At 44.0% G+C, this 26,929-nt stretch overlaps 1 protein-coding gene across 8 annotated transcripts in view; it reads right to left on the bottom strand.

Annotated features, from left to right (window-relative positions):
• LOC137373534 (coiled-coil domain-containing protein 158-like) overlaps positions 1-26,929 on the bottom strand; it is a 211,813-nt gene that overhangs the window by 113,956 nt on the left and 70,928 nt on the right. For all 8 annotated transcript variants that reach the window (XM_068038425.1, XM_068038434.1, XM_068038455.1 and 5 more), the window contains 3 exons: positions 18,382-18,545; positions 10,767-10,963; positions 6,647-6,756 (listed from right to left, as the gene is read on the bottom strand). In XM_068038425.1, the coding sequence (XP_067894526.1) occupies positions 6,647-6,756; positions 10,767-10,963; positions 18,382-18,545 (471 nt within the window). The remainder of the gene's footprint in view (positions 1-6,646; positions 6,757-10,766; positions 10,964-18,381; positions 18,546-26,929) is intronic.

The following is a 26,929-nucleotide window of genomic DNA, read 5'->3' as shown; positions in this document are numbered from 1 at the left end:
AAATGCTTATGGCTGGATTGTTCCAGAAAACTAACCTTACATTAAGTTGGATGGAAGCCCAGTAATATGCTACTATGTAGTTATAGGATACTAACTGTAATCCTCAGATCTATTTAATATTCCAGTAATCCTATTAAATACAAAAGAAATTTTATAATTGAATTTCCATTAGAAGATAGTGAATTGGCATTCCGATCGATGGAAACGCAATTCGGGCAGATTATAAAATGTGCTGCCAATTCGTTATTGTGATTCATTTATAAAACTGACCAGGACTGATTTTACCCGAACGCAGCTGCTAGCTCCTGCCCCACGGGCCGCTCTCCCCCCTTGGCAACTCGCTTCCCCCCCTCAGCCGCTCACTCCAGACCTCGCGGCTCCCCCCACCCACTCCCCCCCACCCCCCCGATTGTTCCCCGCTCCTTGCCACCCCGCTGTCCGGCCCCTTGCTCCCCACTGCACCACCCCTCCACCCCCCCAGCCGCTAGCTCGAGGCCATACTGCTTCCCTCCTCTCAGCCACTAGCTCCCATGTTTGATCAGTCACCACGTGCCGCTCAAAGAAGCAAGGTGTGACAGGGCGACGTAGGAGCGAGTGGCTGAGAGAAGAGAAGCGGTGCGGACTAGAGCTAATGTCTGGAGGGGATGGGGGTGGTGGGGGAAGCAAACGGCCTGACAACGGGGTGGCAAGGAGCGGGGAACAATCGGTTAAGGGAGTGAGAGGGTGCAGTGAGGTCTAGAGCAAGCGGCTGAGGGGAGGAAGCGTCGAGGCCTGGAGCGAGTTGCCGAGGGGTGAGAGCTCCAGCCTCAAAGTCTCCCATTCAGCCGCTTCCTCCACCCGAGTGTGGGGGCTGGATATCAGATGACGCTTTAGCACGCATGCGCGAAGATGAACCAGGCACGGATACGCGATGACATTGGCTTTGCGTGATGATGTCATCCCGCGCATGCGGCACTTAGTCCTGGCAAGACGTAGCTGCGCATGTGCGCAGTGTGGCGCACTCTGATGACATCAGCAGGCCGCTGCATTGTCAGGCATCACTTTGTTTGAAAATCAGCCCTATGTTTCAAGATTCTTGGCAAGCGCTGATAAGATTATGTACTCTTAGGCCGGAATTTAACATTGGGTGGGAGGCCCTGCCCAACAGCCAAAAAGCCGGGACCAAGCCCGCCTCCGCCGAGCCTGGGAGCCAAGCCGAGATTTTTCACTCCCCAGGCCTTTAATTGGCCTTGGGCGGGACTTCCACCTCCTTGAGGCAAGGGAGGGGGGTTTGGTTGAGGGTGGTGGAGTGTTGTGCGTTGGGGGCGGTTGGAGCTTTGGGGGGCAGCCCTCGATGGGGCACAGGCTGCCTGATCAAAAGGGCCCCACCCCCCAGCCCGCAAGAAGACTGCCTGGCTTTACCTGGCGGTGTTCTTGAGGCCTTTGCCACTCACCCGCTGTGGGTAAAATACCTGCAGCGGTGGGAGGAGGCCCTCAAGGGCAGTTAATTGGCCACTTAAGGGCCTTGATTGACCTGGGGTGGGCGGGCTGTTTCTCGCCGCCACTGCCCTGCGTAAAACTGCAGCAGAAGAGGGAAGGCGTCAGGAATGACACCCCCCCGCCTCCCACTCAATTTTTCAGCCACCTCGCCACCAGCCTGCTCGTTGGGGGGACATAAAAATTCTGGCCTTAGTATTTTATTTCAGAGCAGTTAAAATACTAAGCAAATCCAATACTGTGCTGCTGGGTACTCGCTAAGGAAAAAATAATTAACTTTCCACATCTTCAGAATGTTTCAAAGTGTATTTACAACTAATTAAGGGCGGCACAGTGGCGCAGTGGTTAGCACTGCAGCCTCACAGCTCCAGGGACCCGGGTTCGATTCCGGGTACTGCCTGTGTGGAGTTTGCAAGTTCTCCCTGTGTCTGCGTGGGTTTTCTCCGGGTGCTCCGGTTTCCTCCCACAAGCCAAAAGACTTGCAGGTTGATAGGTAAATTGGCCATTATAAATTGTCACTAGTATAGGTAGGTGGTAGGGAAATATAGGGACAGGTGGGGATGTTTGGTAGGAATAGGGGATTAGTGTAGGATTAGTATAAATGGGTGGTTGATGTTCGGCACAGACTCGGTGGGCCGAAGGGCCTGTTTCAGTGCTGTATCTCTAATCTAATCTATTACTTTTCCTTTACTTGTTGCTTATTATGCAGGGAGGCCTGACAACCAACTCATACATGTCAAGTCCCTAAAAATAGCCAATGAATGAATGACTAGTTTTTTTTGCTTTTGGTTCTTGACACAAGGAGAACTACTGTTCTTCTTTGAAAAATTTGGATGCCACTTTGGGTTAGTTTCGCTTTTCTGGTAATAACTGCAATAGTCAAAACATTTCACATAGTTGATAATGCATTGACCTGCACACTGAAATAGAGTCATTTATGGCACAGGAGGAGGCAATTTGGCCCATCAAGTCCATGCCAGCTCTCCACAGAGCAATCCAATCAGTCTCATTCCCCTGCTTGATCCACATAGCCCTGAAAGTTTATTTCCACCAAGTGTCCATCCAACCTCCTTTTGAAATCATTGATTGTTTCTGCTTTCACCACCCTCAGAGGCAGCAAGTTCCAGCTCATTACCACTCGCTAGATAAAAACATTCTTCCTCACATTCCCCCTCCATCTCTTGCCCAAAACCTTAAATAGATGTCCCCCAGTGCTTGCACCATCAGCTAATGGGAACAGTTTTTCTTTGTCTACCCTATCCAAACTTGTCATAATCTTGTACACCTCTTATCAAATTTCCCTGCAATCTCCTTTGTTCCAAGAAGAACAACACCAGCTTCTCCAACCTAACCTTGTAGCTAAAATCGCTCATGCCTGATACCATTCAGTAACTTCATGGCCCGACATATCCCCCACTGTACCATTACCATCAAGCTGGGGACCAACCCTAGTTCAATGAGGGGTGCAGGAGGGCATACCAGGAGCAGCACCAGGCATATCTAAAAATGAGGTAAAAGCAAAATACTGCGGATGCTGGAAATCTGAAACAAAAACAAGAAATGCTGGAATCACTCAGCAGGTCTGGCAGCATCTGTGGAAAGAGAAGCAGAGTTAACGTTTCGGGTCAGTGACCCGAAGAAGGGTCACTGACCCGAAACGTTAACTCTGCTTCTCTTTCCACAGATGCTGCCAGACCTGCTGAGTGATTCCAGCATTTCTTGTTTTTGTGTCTAAAAATGAGGTGTCAGCCTGGTGAAGCTACAACACAGTAATACATGCATGCCAAACAGCAGAAGCAGCATACAATAGACAGGGCTAAGTGATCCCACAATCAACGGATCAGATCTAAACTCTGCAATCCTACCACATACAGTCGTGAGTGATGGTGGACAATTAAACAACAAACAGGAGGAGGAGGCTCCGCAAATATCCCCATCCTCAATGATGAGTGAGCCCAGGATATCAACGCGAAAGACAAAGCTGAAGCATTTGCAACCATCTTCAGTCAGGTGGATGATTCCTCTCGGCCCCTCCTGAGGTCCTCAGCATCACAGATGCCAGTCTTCAGCCAATTCGATTCACTCTACGTGATATCAAGAAACGACTGAAAGCACGGGATACTGCAAAGGCTATGGGCCCTGACAAGATTCCAGCAATAGTACTCAAGCCTTGTGCTCCAGAACTTGCCGTGGCCCTAGCCAAGCTGTTCCAGTACAGCTACAACACTGGCATCTACCTGACAATGCGGAAAATTGCCCAGGTATGCCCTGTACACAAAAAACCACCCATCAGTTTACTCTTGATCATCAGCAAAGTGATGGAAGGGGTCGTCAATAGCGCTATCAAGCAGCACTTGCTCAGCAATAACCTGCTCACTGACGCTCAGTTTGAGTTCCACCGGGGCCACTCAGCTTCTGACCTCATTACAGCCTTGGTCCAAACATGGACAACAGAGCTGAATTCCAAAGGTGAGTTGAGAGTGACTACCCTTGAATCAAGGCAGAATTTGAACAAGTATGGCATCAAGGAGCCCTAGCAAAGCGGGGAAAAACTCTTCACTGGTCGGAGTCATACCTCGCACAAAGGAAGATGGTTGTGGTTGTTGGAGATCAATCAGCTCAGTCCCAGGACATCCTGAGGAGTTCCTCAGGGTAGTGTCCTCAGCCCAACCATCTTCAGCTGCTTCATCAATGGCCTTCTTTCCATCATAAGGTCAGAAGTGGGGATGTTCGCTGATAATTGCACAATGTTCAGCACCATTTCTGACTCCTCAGATACCGAAGCAGCCCCTGTCCAGATGCAGCAAGACTTGGGCAACATTCAGGCTTGGGCTGATAAGTGTCATAGAGAGTCATAGCACTGAAACATGCCCTTCGGCCCACCAAGTCTGTGCCGACCATTTATACTAATCCTACATTAATCCCATATTCCCTATCACATCCCCACAATTCTCCTACCACCTACCTAAACTAGGAGAAATTTACAATGACCAATTTACCTATCAACCTACAAATCTTTGGCTGTGGGAGGAAACCGGAGCACCCGGCAGAAACCCACGCGGTCACAGGGAGAACTTGCAAACTCCGCACAGGCAATACCCAGAACCGAACCAGGGTCGCTGGAGCTGTGAGGCTGCAGTGATAACCACTGCGCCACCCAAGTAATTTTCGCGCCACACAAGTACCAGGCAATGACCATCCCAAACAAGAGAGAATCTAACCATTTTCCCTTGATGTTCAATGGCATTACAATCGCTGAATTCCCCAATGTCAACATCTTGGGAGTTACCATTGACCAGAAACGGAACTGTACCAGCCACATAAATACTGTGGCTACAAGAGCATGTCAGAGGCTGGAAATTCTGTGGCGAGTAACTCATTTCCTGTCCCCCCAATGCCTGTCCACCATCTACAAGGCACAAGTCAGGAGTGTGATGGAATACTCTCTACTTGTTTGGATGGTTGCAGCCCCAACAACACTCAAGAAGCTCGACACTATTCAGGACAAAGCAGCCCACTTGATTGGCAGCCCATCCACCACATTCAACAGTCACTCCCTTCACCACTGACACACAGTGGCAGCAGTGTGTACCATCTACAAGATGCACTGCAGCAACTCACCAAGGCTCCTTCGACAGCATCTTCCAAACCCACGACCTGTACCACTTAGAAAAACAAGGTCAGCAAATGCATGGGAACAACACCACTTCCAAGTCACACACCATCCTGACTTGGAACTATATCACAGTTCCTTCAGTCACTGGGTCAAAATCCTGCAACCCCCTTGGATAACAGCATTGTTGGCGTATCTACACCCCAAGGACTGTGGCAGTTCAAGACCACCGCCTTCTCAAGGGCAATTAGGGATGGGAAATAAATGCTGGCCTAGCCAGCAGCTCCCACATCCCATGAATAAATTTTTTAAAAAGTCTGCCCTGGACCCTCTCAAGGACCCTCACATCTTTCCTAAAGTGTGGTGACCAAAACTGGATGGCCTAGCTAGCTACAGCTTTATAAAGGATCAGCATAACTTCCCTGTTTTTGTACTCAATACCTCTATTTATGAAGCCCAAGATCCCATATGCTTTGCTGACCACTCTCTCAATATGTCCTGCCACCGTTAAAGATTTATGCACATGCAGCCCCAGGTCCCTCTGTCCCTGCACACTATTTAGAACTGCGCCATTAAGTCTATATAGCCACTCCCCATCCCTTCTGCCAAAATGCATCACCTCGCACTTCTTGGATTAAATTCCATTTGCCACTTGTCTTTCCATTCTGCTAGCCTATCTATGTCCTGTTGCAGTCAATTTGTATCATCCTCACTCTTTGCCACTCCTCCAAGCTTGGTATCATCATTGGTATCAAAATTTTGAAATTTTACTCGCTATTCTCATATCCATGTCCAGTCATATATATATAAAAAAGCAGTTCCTCGCAAGGACCCTTGGGGATCACAACTGTCTACTGTTCCCCAGTCTGAAAAATAACCACTTAGCACGACTCACTGTTTTCTGCCATTAAGCCATTTAAAAAAAATCTAAGCTGAACTGACCCTCCTATTCCATGAGCCTCAATTTTGTTGACGAGCCTTTTATGTGGTATTTTTCAAACGCTTTCAGAAAATCTAAATAGACATCATCCACTGCATTCCCTTCAACAACCTTCTCTGTTACTTCATCAAAAAATTCAATTAGATTAGCCAAGCACGATCTGGCTTTCACAAATCCACGCTGGCTCTCCTAATTAGCTCAAAACCTCTCCAACCGCCAGTTGATGTTTTTTCCCCTGATTATTGTTTCTAATATCTTACCCACCATTGATGTTAAACTAACTTGCCTGCAGTTACTAGGAATGTCTAGGAATTAGGAATACCTTTTCTTTAATAAGAGTGTCATATTTGCCACTCTCCAATTCTCTGGCATCTCCCCACTATCTACAGAAATCTGGAGGTTTATGGTCGGCCCTTCTGCTATCTTCACCCCAACTTCCTTTAGCGACCTTGGATGCAAGCCATCCAGACCAGGCAACTTATTCACTCTAAGCACAGCCAGCCTTTCCAGTACCTTCTGCCGTTATTATTTTGATTAGGGAGATGGGTGTAAAGCCAAGGATGGAGAAAAGTCAGAGAATGTAAATAAGCCCAACAGTAATTCAGGTCAGCACTTACCTGAGATCCATTAGGCTATCTCTTTCTGTTTGCAATTCCTGTAATTTACTCTGCAAATCTATCACAGACTGTCTAATATTAAACTTTGGCTGTTCATGGCATTGAACGCTCTGAAAAGAGGGAAGAAAATGGATACGATGTAGCCTTGCAAAATTATTTCATATTTTTCATAGTCTATCATAATTAAACAGCATTACTTTCATTAATGATCTATGGAAAAAATCTGTGAAGGAATTTAAAATTATTTTGAGCTAACAAAATGCAGTGGATCAGAACTCCTTTAAATTCTAACCGGGGATCTGCCCATTTTAGAACCTCTGCTGATTTGTAATGCACTAAATTTCAAATTGGGGCATATTGGATAAACGTTAAATTTACAGAAATATGAGAATGATTTTCATAGCACAAGACAGAGTTTCAAGCAGTCTTCATATGTGACCAGATAAGACCTATCAATGGTCAAAGGATCATTGTTCCTTTCCATATTCGTAAATGTTAAAGATACATTTCATTTGTCCATGCTTGGTGTGCTACCTTTCACAATGTGAATTCTGTAATAAATATACATGCCAGAATAAAGTGTTATTTTTATACCTGCAATCTCAATACATTTTCAATGTGATTGCTCAAATTTTTGTCTAAAAAGGCCACATGAACCAGCATGTTGACTCAAAATAATATCTTAATATGTAGTAACTATCAAAGAAGGTGAATACTACAGTTGTTAAGTTCAACAAGTTATAGTATTTTTCCCCTTCTGTGATGCATTAGTTTCCTCCTCCACTTTTTTAAAGGCATGGACAGTTATACAGGTAAAGGTAGGCCTCTGGTACCTCACCAAGTAGCTATTCTTCATTTATGAGACAGGTGAGTGGTAGAAGGCCATTCAACCATGGGGATGGTGGGTGTCACAGCCAAGCTCAATCCTATCCTCACCCCACATGCACACATATATAACAATAAGACTCAGTTTTTGTCTGTCCGGCCTGTTTTGATTGGTCAGTTTATGGGGCAAGTCTGTTTGTGGGTTTATTTGGTGGGCAGTGCCTGGCACACATGGGGTGCATGAAGAACTGGAGCATGTGACACACATGTGGCTGCCAACAGGGGATGGTGGTGGTGGCAGCTGGGTGGGGAAGTGTTGGTGGAGAAAAACAAAACAACGGAAGGTAAGGGGAGCCCAACAACAAAGTTATTCTGGGTGAACAGATTGTTTTTGTGAGGGATAGGATGGGATTGATGGGAGGGATAGGAATGCAAGAGAGGAATGGGGATGGCAGGAATGAGGGCAGGGAAGGGCTGGAAGAGAGGGTGGAATTGGTTAAGTGTGGCAAAATGGTAGGAATAATTATTTGATACAACTTATTATTCGAAAACTATTTTATGTACTAAGAATTAAGACGTTTTAGAAAAGCTGTCAGGTGAATTAAAAGAATACATCATTGTTGATTTTATAGACAAAGATGATAATTACAGTCTATACCCTCCAGAGTTTCTACACAGTCTAACTCCAATGGGCATGCCCACCACACAAACTTAAACTTAAGGAACGAATAGTTATAACGCTTCTACGAAACTTGAATTCTAAACAATGACTTTGTCATGAAACAAGATTGGTAGTTAGCATGCTATATTCTTCAATGATAGGTACGGGAATTATGAAGGCAGATTTCGAGGCAATACAGTGTTTATTCCTTGAATAATATTGAGCCCAAAAGAGGTAACCCTGCCTTTTCAACTCGGGAGTAAACAGTTCCCAATTGGACTTTCATATTCTATGACTATAAACAGGTCACAAGGTCAGACTCTTGGCAAAATGTGTATTTATATTCCTTGGTCTGTTTTACACATACACAGTTTTATGTAGCTTTTTCCAAAGTGAGAAGTTTTGATTCTGTTCAAGTCTTTGATGTCATTAAAAAATGAACCTTTATTTTAAAATAAAGTGAACGATAGTCCAAAATAGCCACCGACGAGAAGGGGATTAACCTTTTGTATATTAAAATAGTTCTGACAAAGACAAAGGATAAATCTTCAAAACCAAAAGGTGATAATGCATCCCATCTCACACGTATCATAGAAATATTCCAAAATTGAATGTCTTCTTCTAAAACAAAGGAGGTGTGAAGTAGGCATGCCCTGGGCTATTGTGCGATCACCATGGGGAAGAAACCAAAATGTCTCCTAACAAGAGGTGAGAAGTGACAATTTTAGCTTTAAAAAAAGACAGCCAGAAAGAGAGAGAAACTGACCCAGAAGGTGAAGCTACTTGTAACTGCTGGCATTCCAGAAAGCCCATGCCCATGCCCTGCTGAAAAAAATCCGATATTTACATCATACAGCAGAGAGAGCTAGAAGTGACCCACCATCTTCAACAGCAATCAAGACAGAAATCTACAATCATCGCAGGCCTGCAACCCTCTATAACTGGAGTCTTAAGAGAATTCAACAGATTTATTGTAACCCTTCTCCCTCCGTTAAAACCTACCTACCTCTTTTCCTTCTCTATCTGTTTATTCCTCTGTGTGTGTGCGAGCGAATGCGTGAGTGGATGTGGTCGTGTCAATTTTGGGCTAAGGCATATTGATCAATAAACAATTGACTTTCAGTTTTTTTAAAAACCCTACAAGAAAACCTATCAATGTCTGTATATTTGAAAAATAAAACACAAAGGGCTAAACTCTTAATACAAATACACTTGCTGCAGTCAGGTGGGGAGTTGAACAGTGGGAATTACCCATGTCACACCACGTGGTTGTAACACCAGGCAACGACCATCTCCAACAAGAGAGCATCTAACCATCTTCCCTTGATATTCAACGGCATTACCATCGCTGAAGCCCCCCACAATCAACATCCTGGAGTCACCATTGACCAGAAACTTAACTGGACCAGCCACATAAATACTGTGCTACAAAAGCAGGTCAGAGGCTGGGTATTCTATGGCCAGTAACCCCCCTCCTGACTCCCCTAAAGCCCTTTCACCATCTACAAGAGACAAGTCAGGAGTGTGCTGGAATACTCCCCACTTGCCTGGATGACTGCAGATCCAACAAAACTCAAGAAGCTTGACACCATCAAGGACAAAGTGGCCTGCTTGATCAGCATACCATCCACCACCTTAAACATTCACTCCCTCCACTACAAAGGTACACCGTGGTGACGGAGCATACCATCTACAAACTGCACTGCAGTAACTTGCTAAGGCTTCTTCAACAGCACCTTCCAAACCCATGACCTCTACTACCTAGAAGGACAGGAGCAGTAGATGCATGGGAATACTAGCACCTCCAAGTTCCTTTCCAAATTACACATCATTCTGACTTGGAAATGTATCACCATACCTTCATTGTCGCAGAGTCAAAATCCTGGAACTCACTACTTAATTGCACTGTGGGAGTACCTTCACCACACAGACTGCAATAGTTCATGAAAGCAGTTCACCACACAGACTGCAACAGTTCAAGAAGGCGGTTTACCACCACCACCTTTTCAAGGACAATTAGGGATGGCACATCCCATGAATGAATACAAATATTTTTGGGGGATATGAGCGATGCTGGCAAGGCTACATTTTATTGCCCATTCATAGTTTGTGGTTCCTGAGATCATGATCAGCATTCTCCTCGACCCACTGCAGTCCTTGTGCTGATGTTGCTCTCACAATAGCACTGGACAGGCAATTCCAGGACACTGCCGTAATAATGAAGATTAGTATGCTGCAGTACTGAACTACGCAATGCACTTTTCTGCTTAGTTGGATTACCGCAGCCAATGGTTCAGCATGCAATTACAAATAAAGATTGCAAAAATATCTGAATATTACAGAAGGAGGAAGGTGCAGGTTTCAGGTCTACAATTTCCTCACAGGTGAGAGTTCACAATCTTGACAAGAAAAGAAGATGCAAAAGTTTTTTTTCAAACTTCTAGGTATAGTTATACAAGATGCCTTCTTGTGGCCAGCTCAAGAGTAGGGCTGGCTTTGGAGCATTGTCTACCCATATTTGCAACCATGAAATGGAAAGATGAATTGCAGGTAGGGGATGGAAGATGTGATTTTAAAGAATTTGCTTTTGGTAAATAATTTTACTTCACTTGCTCACTTATACAAATTGTTTACCTCATTTGCACAGTCATCCATTGACTTCATCACAAATGGTGTTCCAGTGGATGGGATGTTCTTTCTGGTTACAACCAAATCCAGGTCATATTTAGTAGTTTGTGGAGATTTGTTGCGAGGGGTTTTGGAGATAGAAGCCTGAAGTAATGAGCTACGAAAAGGAGATCTCACATTTGGAAAGTTTGCTGTAAAAGAACCTGAAACAACAATTTAAAAACACTTGAACGAAAATAATAGAAAGGTCATATTGTCGAAGTGTGGAATACTTTAAAATTGATTACAACAGTGATGCACAATCTTGTGCTTGGTTTACATGAAGAATCATTGGCAGTAAAGTGGTGTCAGGGAAGTGTCAACTCCACGTTCCTGTTTCATCTGTCCATACTATTGAAAGACTCGTGCCTGTGAGAAGGTAAAGATATATGAACAATGTATGTGGAAAATCAAAATCACTCCTCATTACTCCATGTTAACCACCAATTATCTGCTCATATAACTGCCACACACAGGTTCCAATGTTCAATTCCACAAAAACATGGAAAGCAGGCCATTTTGGATTTTTCCTATTCCACAAAATCTTAATTTTTGCCTTTCTTCCATCTATTCCTGCTCAACCAACAGTCAACCGTCCTTCTCATCAATTGTTCCTACTTCCAGAACCCTGCCCCACCCTATGGCCCAGGCCTGAAGTCTCCAGTCTCACTGAAATTCTTTTTCACCTCTGACTCCAATTCCATTATTTTTGTTTTACATTTACAACTGCACCCTGCTTCACAGCACACTATTTCTTCTTGCCACCAGTTCCCTCTCCTCCTCCCAACATGCACCAAAGAAAAAATAGTGTACAACAAAGACAAAATGGCCCACCAAAAAAATTTAAGAAGTTCCCCATCTTACAATGTCAAGACGCCAGTTAACAGAAATAAGACAAAGTGAAGCAACGGTGCACAAATAAAACAGCATAGTAGATAAGAGGGAAACCAGTGAATTTGGATTTTCAAAATGCATTCAATAAGGTGCTTCACAAGAGGTTATTAAACAAAATTAAGGATCTTTGGATTAGGGTAATATATTAACATGGATTGAGAATTGGGTGGTGGACAGAAAACAGGTCGGCGCAACATTGAGGGCCGAAGGGCCTGTACTGCGCTGTAATGTTCTAATTCTTAAAAAAAAACAAAGAGTAGGAATAAATGGGTCATTTTTGGATTTGCAGGCTGTAACTCGTGGGGTACCACAAGGATCAGTGCTCAGACCCCAGCTATTTACAATCTGTATCAAAGACTTTGATGAGGCGACAAGTGTAATGTATCCAAGTTCACTGATGATACAAAGTTAGGTGGGAAAATAAGCGGTGAGGAGGACACCGAGTGGGATATAGACAGGTTAAGTCAGACAAAAACATGACAGGTGGAATCTAATATGGCAAAATGTGAAATTATCCACTTTGGTAGGAAAAATAAAAAAGCACAATAATTTTTAAATGGAGAGTCTATTAAATGTTGGCGTTCAGAGTGACCTGGGTGTCCTTTTACAAAAATCACAGAAAGTTAACATGCAGGTGCAGCAAGCAATTAGGAAAGTGAATGGTATGTTAACCTTTATTACAAAAGGAATGGGGTGCACGAGTAAAGAAGTCTTACTACCATTATAAAGGGCCTTGGTGAGACTACGCCTGGAGCACTGTACATAGTTTTGGTCTCCTGAACCAAGGAAGGATATACTTACCTTAGAGGGAGTGCAACAAAGGTTCACCAGACTGATTCCTAAGATGAGGGGGATTGCCCTATGAGGAGGGATTGAGTAGACCAGACCTATTTACATAGAGTTTAGAAGAATGAGAGGCAATCTCATTAAAGAATATAAAATTCTTAAGGGGTTTGATAGGGTAGATGCTGGGAGGATGCCCTGGCTGCGGTCACAGTCTCAGGATAAGGGATCTGCCATTTTGGACTGAGATGATGAGAAATTTCTTCACTCAAAGGACTGTGATACTTTGGAATTCCCTACCCCAAAGGGTTGTGGATGCTTAGTCATTGAGTATATTCAAGACAAAGATTAATAGATTTTAAATACAAAGGGAATCAAGAGATATAGGGATGGTGTGGGAAGCTGGAGTTGAGGTAGAAGATCAGCCACAATCTTCCTGAATGGGGGAGCAGACTCAAAGGGCCAAATAGCCTACTCCTGTTCCTATTTCTTCTGCTCCAGCATCATGGTCTGAAAGGGGAACTGAAAAATGTGAAATAACTCATTATGTAACAATATGTATAAGACACATACAATGAAAATGCCCAAGTATGAGGACAACTATATAGAGAGATTGTGGAAGAAATGCCGAACACAGAAGAGTCAGAGGGCAGGGAAAAACAGAAAGTGAGAAAAAGTTGCAGACACCTACAAAAGAAAACATCGTATATCAATTTTGAACCAAATATAGGCATATGAAATATGCTGACATTAGTTCTGATGTTTATTTCCTATGAAGTGAATTTTCGATTTCTCCACAAGCCTCATTAGTGATTGCATACTTGAGATCTGTGCTGGTTCAGGGCTTTTTCACCAGTTGGACAAATAGCATCATCCTCTTGGGATCAAGATGTATGAAGATACTTTTTTCCAAGAGCAAAACCAAGGAACAGTTTGTCTATTTTAATTCCAAGACTATGGCTACCATCATAAATTGGCAGGGTGGTACCAAAAGCAAGATATGCTTCAGCACAGCCCTTGCATCTCCTTTTGCATTCTCTACATTACCCAACAGTTCATGTGGCAAGTTGCTCAAAACCATGATAAGGTTGCCATCAATGAGTACAAAGGAAGAGGAACTGCAAAAACAAGTCTTCTGGGGATAGAGGGGGTGGGGTGGGGGGGGTGTGGTGGTGGTTAGAACTGAGGAACACTGCTTGAATCTATGCCGCTTATTCCAGATGTGAATATAATACTCCCATGAGCTTACTTGACTCAAATCATTGGCAGCATAGCTAAAAGTGTAGAATATTAGTCAGAAGAAGTTGTCATCAGACTATACAATGCTCTGACCAGACCGTACCTTGACTTCAGTGTCTGGTTCTGGTTGCTGAAAAACAAGGGAGATGTTTCAGTTCTGGAGGAAGCACAAAAAAACTGATCCCTAATGTTAAAGTTCTGCATTATGAGGAAATACTGGGGAAACCATGAGCTTTTCAACCTGGGAAGGAGACTTCTGAAAGGTGAATGTACAGGAACATAGGAATACAGGAGGAGAAGTAGGCCATTCAACCAGTCAAACCTGTTCCGCCATTCAATTAGATTGTGGCCACTTTTCCGCGCTATCCCCATATCCTTTGATGTCATTAGTATCCAGATATCCATTGATTTCTGTCTTGAATATGCTCAATGATTGAGCTTCCACAGCCCTTTGAGGTAGAGAATTCCAAAGATTCACCACCCACTGAGTGAAGAAATTCCTCCTCATCTCAGTCTCAAATGGCCTACTCCTTATTCTGAGACTATATCCCCTGATTCTAGACTCACCAGCCAGGGGAAACATCCTATCTACATCCACCCTGTCATGCCCTGTAAGAATTTTGTACGTTTCAATGAAATCACCTCTCATTCTTCGAAACTCTAGAGAGTACAGGCTCAGTTTCCTCAATCTCTCCATCCCACCAATTAGTCTGGTGAACCTCTGTTGCATTCCCTCTCTGTCAAGTATATCCTTCCTTAGATGAGGGGAAAGGCAAATCTCAAACATTACTTTAAATTAAATTGACTATCTTCTCTAATTACTACCTGTTTTTAAGGTTTATGCCATTGCTTAGTTCTGCTCCTACTTGTCTGAAAGCAACTATCACATCTCCAGCAATGGATTCTCTTCTTGTCCCTTTGCAGTCATTAGTGTTCTTGAAGAATTTATTTTTCACTCATACCTCTTCCTCATCTATATGCTGTCCATCAATATCATATGCTATGATTGAGGTCAGCTTGCACATATATGTTGACAGCACACCACTCTACCTCTCTCTACCAATTCCCTCAACTCCACAATCACTTCTATGCCATCAGACTGTCTATTTGTCTCGAAGTCCTGATTGAACCAATAGTTCCTCCAACTGAGAAACAGGAAGATGGAGGCCATAATTTTGAGTCCCTGCTTTCATCCTCTCCCTGGCTGATGTGTGCAGTCCGGTTCAGCTTGCACAAACCTTGACATCCTGCTTGCTGCAGAACTCTGCTTGAAATGCCATATCCTATTCATCATTGTTACGACCAACCACTCAAGACAAAGCGAACCCCCCCCCCCCAATCAAAATATATGATTCTGATTGTGGTGGGAGAAACACACTGTTTGGTTGTCCTGTCCCTCCACAGATCATCTAACATATCACTTTAAACTTTCCAAATTAAAGACCCAGCCAAATTGTACCATCTATTAACCCCTGAATGAGGCGAACCAAACCAGGTGTCTTTAGATCAACAAATTAACTGTTTATTAGAAAAACTAAATTCTTAAACACTACTAAGATATAAACAATATTTAAAGTAGGAAAAAGTAGTGTCCTTGCAGATTTACGCTCCTGCAGAAGAGGAATCTTCCAATGTCGAACAGTCCAAGGTTGCTCGAAGTCCTCACAGCCGTCCGATGGGGATAAAAAACTGTCCAACATCCGAAATGTCAACTCCTCTTTCGTCCAGCGATGACCTCAGCCAATCAACAACTCGCAAACACTTCAACGAATCAATCTGGCTTTAGAATTTTGAGGAGTGAAAAAGTGATCAGTCTAAAATTCACTTTCCTTCAGTTTAAATTATCAGAGAACTCTGTTAGGTTCATGCTGGTCCAGCTGTCTGTGTCTGTTAACTGTGTCTCAAAAGCCAGTTTAAAAAATGTAATTGCAACATTGTATATTTTGTCCTTGTTCTTTGAATGGCTGTTGCCGGCTAACCAGGATGCATTCTTTGAAGCTGGTTGGTTCCCTCCACGTATGGTTGTATCCAACGGCAACCAAAAATCATCTTCTTGGAAATTTCTGAGGCTTGCTTGTTCTTAAAGCAGTACCGATCCTTTTACAGCCTTAAAGGCACACCGCAGATTTTTTTAAAAAGGATCATAACATCATCAAGACCACTTATTTCCACATTTGCAAAATTTCCCATATCCACCCATACTTCATTTCACTTCACCATACTTCACTTCAACCTTCTTCATACATTTATTACTACAATGCTTAGTTTCTCTAATGCCCCTCTGAACCCACCCTTCACAAACTCCAATTTGTCCAAAACTCTACCACCCACACCTGGTCATGCATCAAGTCCTGTTCATCCTCACTTACATACACTAGCTCTCTGTCTTTGTCCTTTTTAAAAAATATTTGTTCACAGGATGTGGTAGCATTTGTACTGCAAAATTCATTGCCCATCTCTAGCTCCCCTGAAAAGTGGGTGGTCATAGTCATAGAGTTATACAGCAGAGAAACAGGCCCTTCAGCCCATCGTGAGGTTTCTTCTGGAACCACTGCAGTCCGCTTGGTAATGGCCCTCCCACAATGGCATAAGGTAAGGAATTTCAGGATTTTAACCCAGTGACAATGAAGGAATGATGACGTATGTTCAAGACAGGATGATGTGTGACTTAGAGGTGAAGGCCACTAGATAATGGTACTCTCTAAATTCTGCTGTCTTTGTCCTTCCCTTAGCTGTATAAAAGACAAAGTAAAACATGTAATCACATATTGAGAAAACAGAAACTCTTAAGCATAATGATGAGTTTCCAAGCAGGGTGAGCAAAAGAGAAAATGTATAATGCACTATGATCATCAGGCATAAAAGTGCCTTACGTCCTCCTTGCAAAGACTTGAATAAGTTAGTTACATAACATTGGTTAGGTCAATACAAGAATGTTTTGGTTTTGCAGTATAATGCGTGAGCAAAGCTACCAGGAACGAGTTTTGGCAAACAGTGCATTTAGAACTAAAATTATATTGAATGTTATGGTGTATTTCGATTTTTGGTAGGCTTTCAATAAGGTCCCATACTGAAGGTTGTAAGCAAAATTAGGGCACATGGGATTGGGGGTAATATACTGGCATGGATTGCAAATTGGTACACAGACAGAAAACAGAAAGTAGGAATAAACGGGTCCTTCTCAGGTTGGCAGGCTGTGACTAGTGGTGTAGCGCAGGAATCAGTGCTTGGGCCCCAGCTATTCACAATCTATATCAATGATTTGGATGTGGGGACCAAATGGAATATTTCCAAGTTTGTTGATGACACAGAACTAGATGGGAATGTGAGCTGTGAGGAGGATGCAAAGAGGCTTCAAAGGGATTTGGACAGGCTAAGCAAGTGGGCAAGAGCATGGCAGATGGAATATAATGTTGAAAAATGTAAAATTATCCAGTTTGGTAGGAAAAACACAAATGCAGAGTATTTCTTAAATGGTGTGAGCTTGGGAGGTGTTGATGTCCAAATGGACCTGAATCTCCTTGTTCATAAGTCATTGAAAGCAGGTGCAGGTGCAGGTGCAGCAAGCAATTAGGAAGACAAATGGTATGTTGGCCTTTATTGCAAGAGGATTTGAGTACAGGAGTAAAGAAGTCTTGCTGCAATTGTATAGAGCCTTGGTGAGACCTCACCTGGAGTACTGTGTACAGTTTTCATCTCCAGACCTAAGGAAGTATATACTTCCCATAGAGAGTGTGCAACAAAGGTTCATCAGACGGATCCCTGGAATGGCAGGATTGTCCTATGAGGAGAGATTGAGGACACTGGGCCTATATTCTCTAGAGTTTACAGAATGAGAGGTGATCTCATTGAGGCATACAAAATTCTTATAAGGCTTGACAATGTAGATGCAGGATGTTTCCCCTGGCTGGGGAGGGTCTAGAACCAGGGGACACAGTCTCAGAATAAAAGGTCGGCCATTTAAGACTGAAATGAGGAGGAATTTCTTCACTCAGTGGATGGTGAATCTTTGGAATTCTCTACCCCAGAGGGCTGTGGAACCTGAGTCGTTGAGCATGTTCAAGACAGAGATCGATAGATTTCTAGATATTAAAGATATCAAGGGATATGGGGATAGTGCAGGAAAATGGCATTGAGGTAGATCAGTCATGATCTAGTTGAATGGCGGAACAGGCTCGAAGGGCCAAATGGCCTATTCCTGCTCCTATTTCCTATGTTCCTATGACTATAGAAAGAATTTGAGAAACAAAATCAGTCCGTTGAGGCTCAGCCACTAAAAGGTGCCCTTCACTAGAGATGGGTGATTGGAGAAAATAGCAGCAACACAAATATTGAATAAACTCGAGGTTTTGGTTTAGCAACATTTGAAGATTGTAACAAATGCTGGGACATCACATCCCAACAGTACCAAAGCAGAGATTGTGGCATAAACCTTTATTTTTCACTGTAGTGTATGGAAGGAAAAGTTATACAATACATTATCAAGATTGCAATCAATGGACTTTTTATGTCATCTAAGATGGTTCTTATCCCCTAAGAGCCATCTTAGCAATCAGGAACTGGTGGGGTCATTGCACCACATTGATACATATGTGTAGATTTTATGAAAATTTTATTATGCATTCAGACATCCACTCCACAGAATATTACATGGGCCTATACTTACGGTCTGATTTTGAATTGTCGTTAAGACTAGTTGAGAACTCATCAAGACTACAACTTCTACCCTCATTAAAATTCCAATTGAATTTGTCCATCGTTAATTTGGTCGCAAGCTCTACCTCTTCCTGAAGTATCTTTGTTTCTCTTGTCCGTCTTTCTAGTTCTTTCCTGTAGACAGGGTGCACATATAATTATTATAAAATATAATTTGTTCTTGATGCTAGAAAATGTTCTATTAGCCAACAGTAACATCCATCACCTTAACAATCACAAAAAAATCAGCAAACTGTAAATTGCAATTGCTGCACTCATTATGGATAAATCAGTCATACTAAAGATTATTCTTGCCCCTATTGCCAAGTATCAATAATCAGATCTTTGCTAGATTCTAATTTCTACACATACCATAAAATGACCATGCAGAAGTGAAAAATACAGTACTTTGTAATATTCATCCAGAATAATTTTCCCTTATTTTACGAACAAAGAGAATATTATTTTTGAGATCTTGTTCATAGGTTCAGAAATGGTCACAAGGATCATAAACAATGTTTTATTGGGCCAGATTTTGCTGAAAAAACAACAGTGTTTCAACAATGCATGCTGTTATTAAAATGCAAATCAGCTAACAACTTGTAGCGAGGAAGAATTAATAAAAACAATCTGAAATTGAAAGCTAGTCTCAGTAATGGTGTGCCAAGAAACCATCATTAATTGCCGTAAAAGCCCATCTGATTCACTAATGTGCTTTAGGGAAGAAAATCTGCCATCCTGACCTGGTCTGGCCTACATGTGACTCCAGACACACAGCAATGTGGTTGACTCTTAACTGCCCAAGCAAGCCACTCAGTTGTCAAGGACAATTAGGGATGGGCAACAAATGCTGGCCTTGCCAGCGATGCCCATATCCCATGAAAGAATAAAAGAAGAATCCCCACAAATTGCTGGTCAATTTGCACGGCTTTGCCAACAGCTTTGTGAAAAAGCATCTCATGCTTAACCTTCCAGTGAGTTTCATAAAGTTGCTGCATTTGCACAATAATTGTCCATTAAAGTCGCCACAGAAAGTTATGTCCAGTAATTATCAGTGTAAGTACCCTTTTAACAACATAATTGTTGATGACTGCCAATCAACCTTTCTTGCCCAGAACGTAAACAATTATAAGTGTGGTGTCTCATTCCTTCAGATTGTGGAAGATTTTTAAAATGTCAAATTTTAAATTTAAGAAAATTCTTATCTTTCCTTTCTGTCTCTTTTCCTCTCTCTCTTAATCCAATCTTTCTTTCCCTCCCTTTATTTCTCTTTCTGTGCCTGATTTAACATTGAATTCACTCATTCAAATTCATCCTGATTCTCAGTCCTTCCTCTCTCTATTTCTCAAATCCTTTAATCTCATTGATAAATTAAATGCACTGTTTGTCCCTGTTCTCCTTGCTGCACCACTATCAGCTCATACTTCCAAAAACTTTCTGAGCAAAACTTCTTAAAACCTAAACTTGCTACACCAAATCTAACTTAAGTGCACCGTTCCAGCAAAATCTGGCCCATTATTTCTTAAGTTTAAGCGTTTACAGCACTGCTGCTTTGATCCGAAATAAAAAAATAAATTGTTAAACGAATAAAAGTAATAAAATGCAAAATTAAACACAACTTTCAAGAATAAGTTCTGATGGAAGGTCACATAGACTTAAACGTTAATTCTGCTTCTCTCTCCACTGATGCTTTTTTTTATTCATTCATGGGATGTGGGTGACGCTGGCCAGGCCAGCATTTATTGCCCATCCCTAATTGCCCTTGAGAAGGTGGTGGTGAGCTACATTCTTGAACTGCTGCAGTCCATTTGGGGTAGGTATACCCACAGTGCTGTTAGGAAGGGAGTTCCAGGATTTTGACCCAGCGACAGTGAAGGAACGGCGATATAGTTCCAAGTCAGGATGGTGTGTGACTTGGAGGGGAACTTGCAGGTGGTGGTGTTCCCATGTATTTGCTGTCCTTGTCCTTCTAGTTGGTACAGGTCGCGGGTTTGGAAGGTGCTGTCTAAGGAGCCTTGGTGAATTGCTGCAGTGCATCTTGTAGATGGTACACGCTGCTGCCACTGTGCGTCGGTAGTGGAGGGAGTGAATGTTTGTAGATGGGGTGCCAATCAAGCGGGCTGCTTTGTCCTGGATGGTGTCGAGCTTCTTGAGTGTTTTTGGAGCTGCACCCATCCAGGCAAGTGGAGAGTATTCCATCACACTCCTGACTTGTGCCTTGTAGATGGTGGATAGGCTTTGGGGAGTCAGGAGGTGAGTTACTCGCCGCAGGATTCCTAGCCTCTGACCTGCTCTTGTAGCCACGGTATTTATATGACTACTCTAGTTCAGTTTCTGGTCAATGGTAACCCCTAGGATGTTGATAGTGGGGGATTCAGCGATGGTAATGCTGTTGAATGTCAAGGGGAGGTGGTTAGATTCTCTCTTGTTGGAGATGGTCATTGCCTGGCACTTGTGTGGCGCAAATGTTACTTGCCACTTAGCAGCCAAAGCCTGGATATTGTCCAGGTCTTGCTGCATTTCTACACGGACTGCTTCAGTATCTGAGGAGTCACGAATGGTGCTGAACACTGTGCAATCATCAGCGAACATCCCCACTTCTGACCTTATGATTGAAGGAAGGTCATTGATGAAGCAACTGAAGATGGTTGGGCCCAGGACACTACCCTGAGGAACTCCTGCAGTGATGTCCTGGAGCTCAGATGATTGACCTCCAACAACCACAACCATCTTCCTTTGCGCTAGGTATGACTCCAGCCAGTGGAGGGTTTCCCCCTGATTCCCATTGACCTCAGTTTTGCTCGGGCTCCTTCATGCCATACTCGGTCAAATGCTGCCTTGATATCAAGGGCAGTCACTCTCACCTCACCTCTTGAGTTCAGCTCTTTTGTCCATGTTTGAACCAAGGCTGTAATGAGGTCAGGAGCTGAGATGCCATGGCGGAACTCAAACTGAGCTTCACTGAGCAGGTTATTGCTAAGCAAGTGCCGCTTGATGGCACTGTTGATGACACCTTCCATCACTTTACTGATGATTGAGCGATGTTGCCAGACCTGCTGAATATTTCCAGCATTTTGTGTGTTAATTTCAAGAATAACAGGGTATAAAGAATTTGGCAGACGCTTTGGGCTGGATTTTATTTTCCCGCCTGCGTATCATGTGATGGGGGCGGCCTCGGCGGTGCCGTCAACGGCATGCCTGTTTCTACAAAGGCGCTGACGCCATTTTTAAAGGGCTGCAAGGCCTGTGTTGAGAGATGAAAGTTGACCCCACCCCACCAACTGCAACAAAAAATATAGTTTAACCCCCCCCAACTACACCAGAAAAGCCCTGATACCCCTATTCCATCCCAAATGCACAAAGTGCAGAGTTGACCCCTTCCCCCGATAACTGCAACAAAAAATATAGCTTGACACCACCCCCCCACCCCACCAACTATGCCAGAAAAGCCGGATTACCCCTTCTCTATCCCAAATGCACTAAGTGCAGAGATGACCCCTTTCACCCCACCCCCCCCCCAACTGACCTCAGTGCAGAGTTCAACCGTTCCTCCCTGCTCCCTAAACTGACAATGCAGAGTTGACCCATTCCTCCCACCCCCCACTTCACTACAAATGCAGAGCTCCCCCCTTCCCCACCTCGGTGTCACCAGCTTTCCCTGGACAGGAAAGTGAAGGCGCGGGAGCGCCACACGTTGGAAGATCTGGAAATATCCGTAAGATCACTCCGGCTTCTATGTAAATGTATTTAAATAGGTGATTTTGGCAGATGTACTGCCACGGAGCTTCCCCGCTGCCGAGAGGATCGGGCCCGGCAATCCCAGCATTGGACTCTGTGCTGGGCCGCTTCTGTTACCACCCGCACCCACCGACCCGCCATGGAGTCGATGCCAGGAGCTCAACAAAATCCAACCCCTTGTGTGACATCCAACTCTATAAGAGCCGCAATTTCCTTCAGTTAAACACTGAAAACCATACCGAACCCATTATCTTTGGCCCGAGCCAAAACTCCATCCCTTCATGACCAGTTCCCTCAATGGCCCCAGCCACAGTCTTAAGTTGAAGTTCACAACCTCAGCATCCGACTTAACCCCAAACAGAACTTCCAACCTCATGTCCTCTACAACAGAAAGACTACCCAGTTCCACCTCTAACATTAAAGCAAATACTGCGGATGCTGGAAATTAGATTTTCAATATCCGCAGTATTTTGCTTTTATTTTAGTGTTTAATTCACTGCAGGAATGCCCACCTTGTAGTTCTGTTCTTCTCTCTGACAGGATTTCCATTTGTCTCTTTTACCTTGCTTTCCATTTCCCTCCTGGTGTTCAAAACTCATTTTCACAGCCACATCTCTTTCCTCAGAGACTGTCTACAGCTCTGACTTATTCCATGTGGATTCCAACTGACGTTCCATCCTTCATGTTTCAAATCCACCCAGGATGACAAGTATCTCCGAGACATGTTCTCTCCTGAGATTCACATTCCGTGCCATGCGCTGCCATATGTACACACCCGACCTCTCTCCAGCAGCACCGACTCACCCTATCTCAAAGATGTCCTGCTCCGCAGTTTCATTTTGTCCTTCATCGTAACTGCTTCACTTGCTCGAAACCTATTACATTTCTAATCTTTGCCAGTTTTGATGAAAGGTCATCGATCTGAAATGTTAATTCGGTTCCATTCTCCACAGATGCTTCTAGACCTGCTGAGTATTTCTAGCACTTTCTGTTTTTATTCCACCTCTTAACATCACTCACTCATCACCACTCCTACCTCAGTCCATCAGCTGCCAGAACCCTCATCCATGCTTTTGTCACCTCCAGATTCAAATACTCAAATGCTTTCCTGGCTGTCCTCCCATCCTGCATAAAATCTGCTGTCCACAACCCAACTTGCACCAAATTCTGTTCACCCATTAATCCTGTGCTCACTGATCTGCATTGGCTCCTGGTCTTCCAACAATTCCAATTTAAAACTCGTGCTTGTGTTAAAATTACTTCATGGCCTCTGTTATGAATGTTTCCATTTTTTCATTAAATTTTGAGAATTTGTGTTTACAAACTGAAAAGGGTTCCTTAGATGCTGGAACTTTGGCTGTTTTTTTTTTAAAAAGGTCACCAGAAGGTTTGGACTGAGTTTGAACTGTAAACAGTTACTGAAAGGCACCTGTTTTCAAATAACCCAGCAGGGGTTGTTTTTGACCTGGGAAGATGTTGACAAAGGAGTGACAGGCCAATATTTATAGACATCAGGAAACTTGACTTCTGGAAGGTTTTGGGTTCAATTTGAACTGTTGAAAAAGCCAGTTGATTGATTTTGCCTGCCAGAAGAACAGCTCTCGCTCTTTTGAAAAGCAATCCTACATTTCCAGTGTGTCAGATTCTTATTTCTTCCTGTATTTGAAGAAACCCTGCATGTTTAAAGGAATGTGTGGGAACTGAAACCTTTGTTGCTGCATTCCTGCTGCAAGACCTATTTGGAGCCTCTGTAGCTGCATCTCTTGGAAAGCTTAACTGATCATCAACATCACCTGGAAAGAACTGTTCTAGGAAGGTCCCATTGATAGCCGTCGACGCGCATTTGGGACGCCTAACCAAAACAAAGGACATCTTTGCATACCTTCTTTTCAGCCTAAGTGTTTTTTTAATTCCTTCTATTTCTTTGTAAGAGCTGTAAACAAAAATACCTTTTGTTTTATTTCCGGTTAACTGGTGTGTATGTATGTGTGTGTGTGCATGTGAGGGGCTAGGATAAATAAGGGGCTTTAATTTTTCAACTTGTGTGTATGTTTTACTTCATTATTGGTTATGACTTGGTGTATGATAATTTGATAATTTTGTTGTTTATTAAAGAAACCTGGTTGGTGTGTTTTATTCTGGGATAAAATAGTGTATATGTAAGTGTATCAGTAAGTGGGAAAACTTAAATATATGTTGTGACCTGTGGAGAAGTCAGACTGAATTAACAGTGCACTCCTCCCGCCTCAACCATAAAATATAATTGGGGACACTTGTCGGTATTAACACAACGCTGATGATGTTCAATTGTAAGTGGGGTAATAATAATTGAAAAAGGAAAGGGTTCTTTATCCACAAAGGTGTTCAGAGGGTGAGAGAGAGACAGAGGGAAATGTCCCGACTCCAGAAAAGCATGCAAAATCTGCTCCGGTTGCAATTGATGGGGGTCGAGGTCAAGGAGGACCTCCAAGAGGTGAAGAGCCAACAGGCCTCACTCTTTGCCACGGAGGCATCCAAGATCATCTTCCGGTCCAGAGTCCGCTCCATCGAGCAGGATGAGACGTGCTCGCGTTACTTCTTCCAAAAGGTACACACAGAGAGCTCTGTTATCAGCAGCCTGAAGGAAGAGGATGGCTCGGTGACGTCTTCGCAGTCCGACATACTATCAATCAGCAAATCCTTTCATGCTGGGCTGTATGACGCGAAGCCCACAGACAGCAGAGCCTTCCTGTCATCTATCACAGAGGTCTTAGATGACAGCACGAGGGAGAGACTGGACAAGCCGCTAACTCTGGACGAGCTGACAAAGGCTGTCGAGTCCTTCGAGACGAGTAAAACTCCCGGAAGCGACGACTTACCGGTTTAGTTGTACTCGGCCCTGTGGGACTGGGTCAGCCCGGACCTGCTGGAAGAATACGAGAGTATGCTCCTGGCCGGCAGCATGTCAGAATCCATGAGGAAAGGCATCAGCACCCTCATCTACAAGCGGAAGGGGGAGAGGGCGGAAATCAGAAATTGGCGGCCCATCTCACTGCTTAATGTTGACTACAAGATTCTGTCCAAAGTCATAGCCAGTCGAGTCAAGTCTGCTCTGGAGTCAGTGATCCACCCTGATCAGACCTGTACTGTACCCGGCAGGAAGATCTCTGATAGTCTTGCACTACTCAGGGATACGATCGCCTATGTGCGTGACAGGAGGGTGGAGACCTGCCTCATCAGCCTGGACCAGGAGAAGGCTTTTGACAGGATATCGTGCAGCTACATGATGGATGTGCTTTCCAAAATGGGGTTTGGGGAGGGAATATGCAATTGGATCAAACTGCTCTACACAAACATCAGTAGCGCAGTCTCAATCAATGGGTGGGAATCGGAAAGTTTCCCGATCCAATCTGGAGTCAGACTGGGCTGTCCTCTCTCCCTGGTCTTGTTTGTTTGCTGTATTGAACCCTTTGCTGAGTCTATTAGGAAGGATGCGAGCATAAGAGGGGTGACAATCCCAGGCAGTGGAGGCACTCAGGTTAAAACCTCCCTGTACATGGATGACTTCGCCGTCTTCTGCTCGGATCCGCTGTCTACGCGCAGACTGATGAGCATCTGCGACCAGTTCGAACTGGCTTCGGGAGCCAAAGTTAACCACGGCAAGAGCGGGGCCATGTTCTTTGGGAACTGGGCTGACCGATCCTTTGTCCCCTTCATCGTCAGGTCAGACTACCTGAAGGTGCTGGGGATATGGTTCGGAAGGGCCGGGACGTGCACCAAAACCTGGGAGGAGCGAGTAGCCAAGGTACAACACAAGTTGAGCATGTGGGGGCAGCGATCTCTCTCCATTGTGGGCAAGAACCTGGTCGTCAGGTGCGAGGCGCTCACGTTGTTGCTGTACGTGACGCAGGTCTGGCCCATACCCCACTCCTGCGCTGTGACGGTCACCCGAGCGATTTTCCACTTCATCTGGGGATGTAAAATTGACCGGTTCCGGAGGGACATGATGTTCAAATCTCTGGATAAGGGCAGGAAATACGTACCCAACGTCGCCCTCATCCTGATGACCATCTTCGTGTGCGGCTGCATCAAGCTGTGTGTAGACCTCCAGTACGCAAACTCCAAGTGTCACTACGTGCTGAGGTTCTATCTGTCCCCGGTGTTGCGAAGGATGGGCCTGGTCACATTGCCAAACTAATGAAATGGCCAAAGGAAAGCTGGACACTGCTTATGCAAAGCAGGTTGATGGGCAGGACTCATGAAATTATGCCATGCTTTCTGAGGAGGCTTCTGCAGATTATGAGATGACAAAAAAGGCTATTCTCACTGCATATGAGTTAGTCCCTGAAGCTTACTGACAGAAATTTCGGAACCTCCGGATGTTGTCTGGGCAGACGTTTTAGAATTTGAGAGGGTAAAGCAAATTAATTTTGATTGTTGGATACGGGCACTAAAGATGAAAGCTATGTATGAGAACCTTAGGGGAACTAATTCTCCTGGTTGAATTTAAAAATTCACTCCCTCCAATAGTAGGAACCCATGCAGAGAAGCAGAAGTTTCAACAGCCAGACAGGCAGCATAAGTTACTGATGATTATGAGCTTGTTTATAAGCCCAAACCCTTTTTCCGTCACCTGCAAAAACCGGAGAAGGATAAAAGGTGGGAGGGTGAAAGGAAGGCAAGTAGCTGGGGACAAGAAGGGACAGCTGGGAACGCCCTCGGATCTCCTCCTCAGGCCAGAAAGAAAGAGGCTGAGGATGGAAGTGAGGTCCGCAAGCCTAACTGTTATCACTTTCACAAGG

Source organism: Heterodontus francisci, chromosome 1 (genome assembly GCF_036365525.1).
Source record: "Heterodontus francisci isolate sHetFra1 chromosome 1, sHetFra1.hap1, whole genome shotgun sequence".
Lineage (NCBI taxonomy): Eukaryota > Metazoa > Chordata > Chondrichthyes > Heterodontiformes > Heterodontidae > Heterodontus > Heterodontus francisci.
This window is presented reverse-complemented; position numbering and strand designations above follow the sequence as displayed.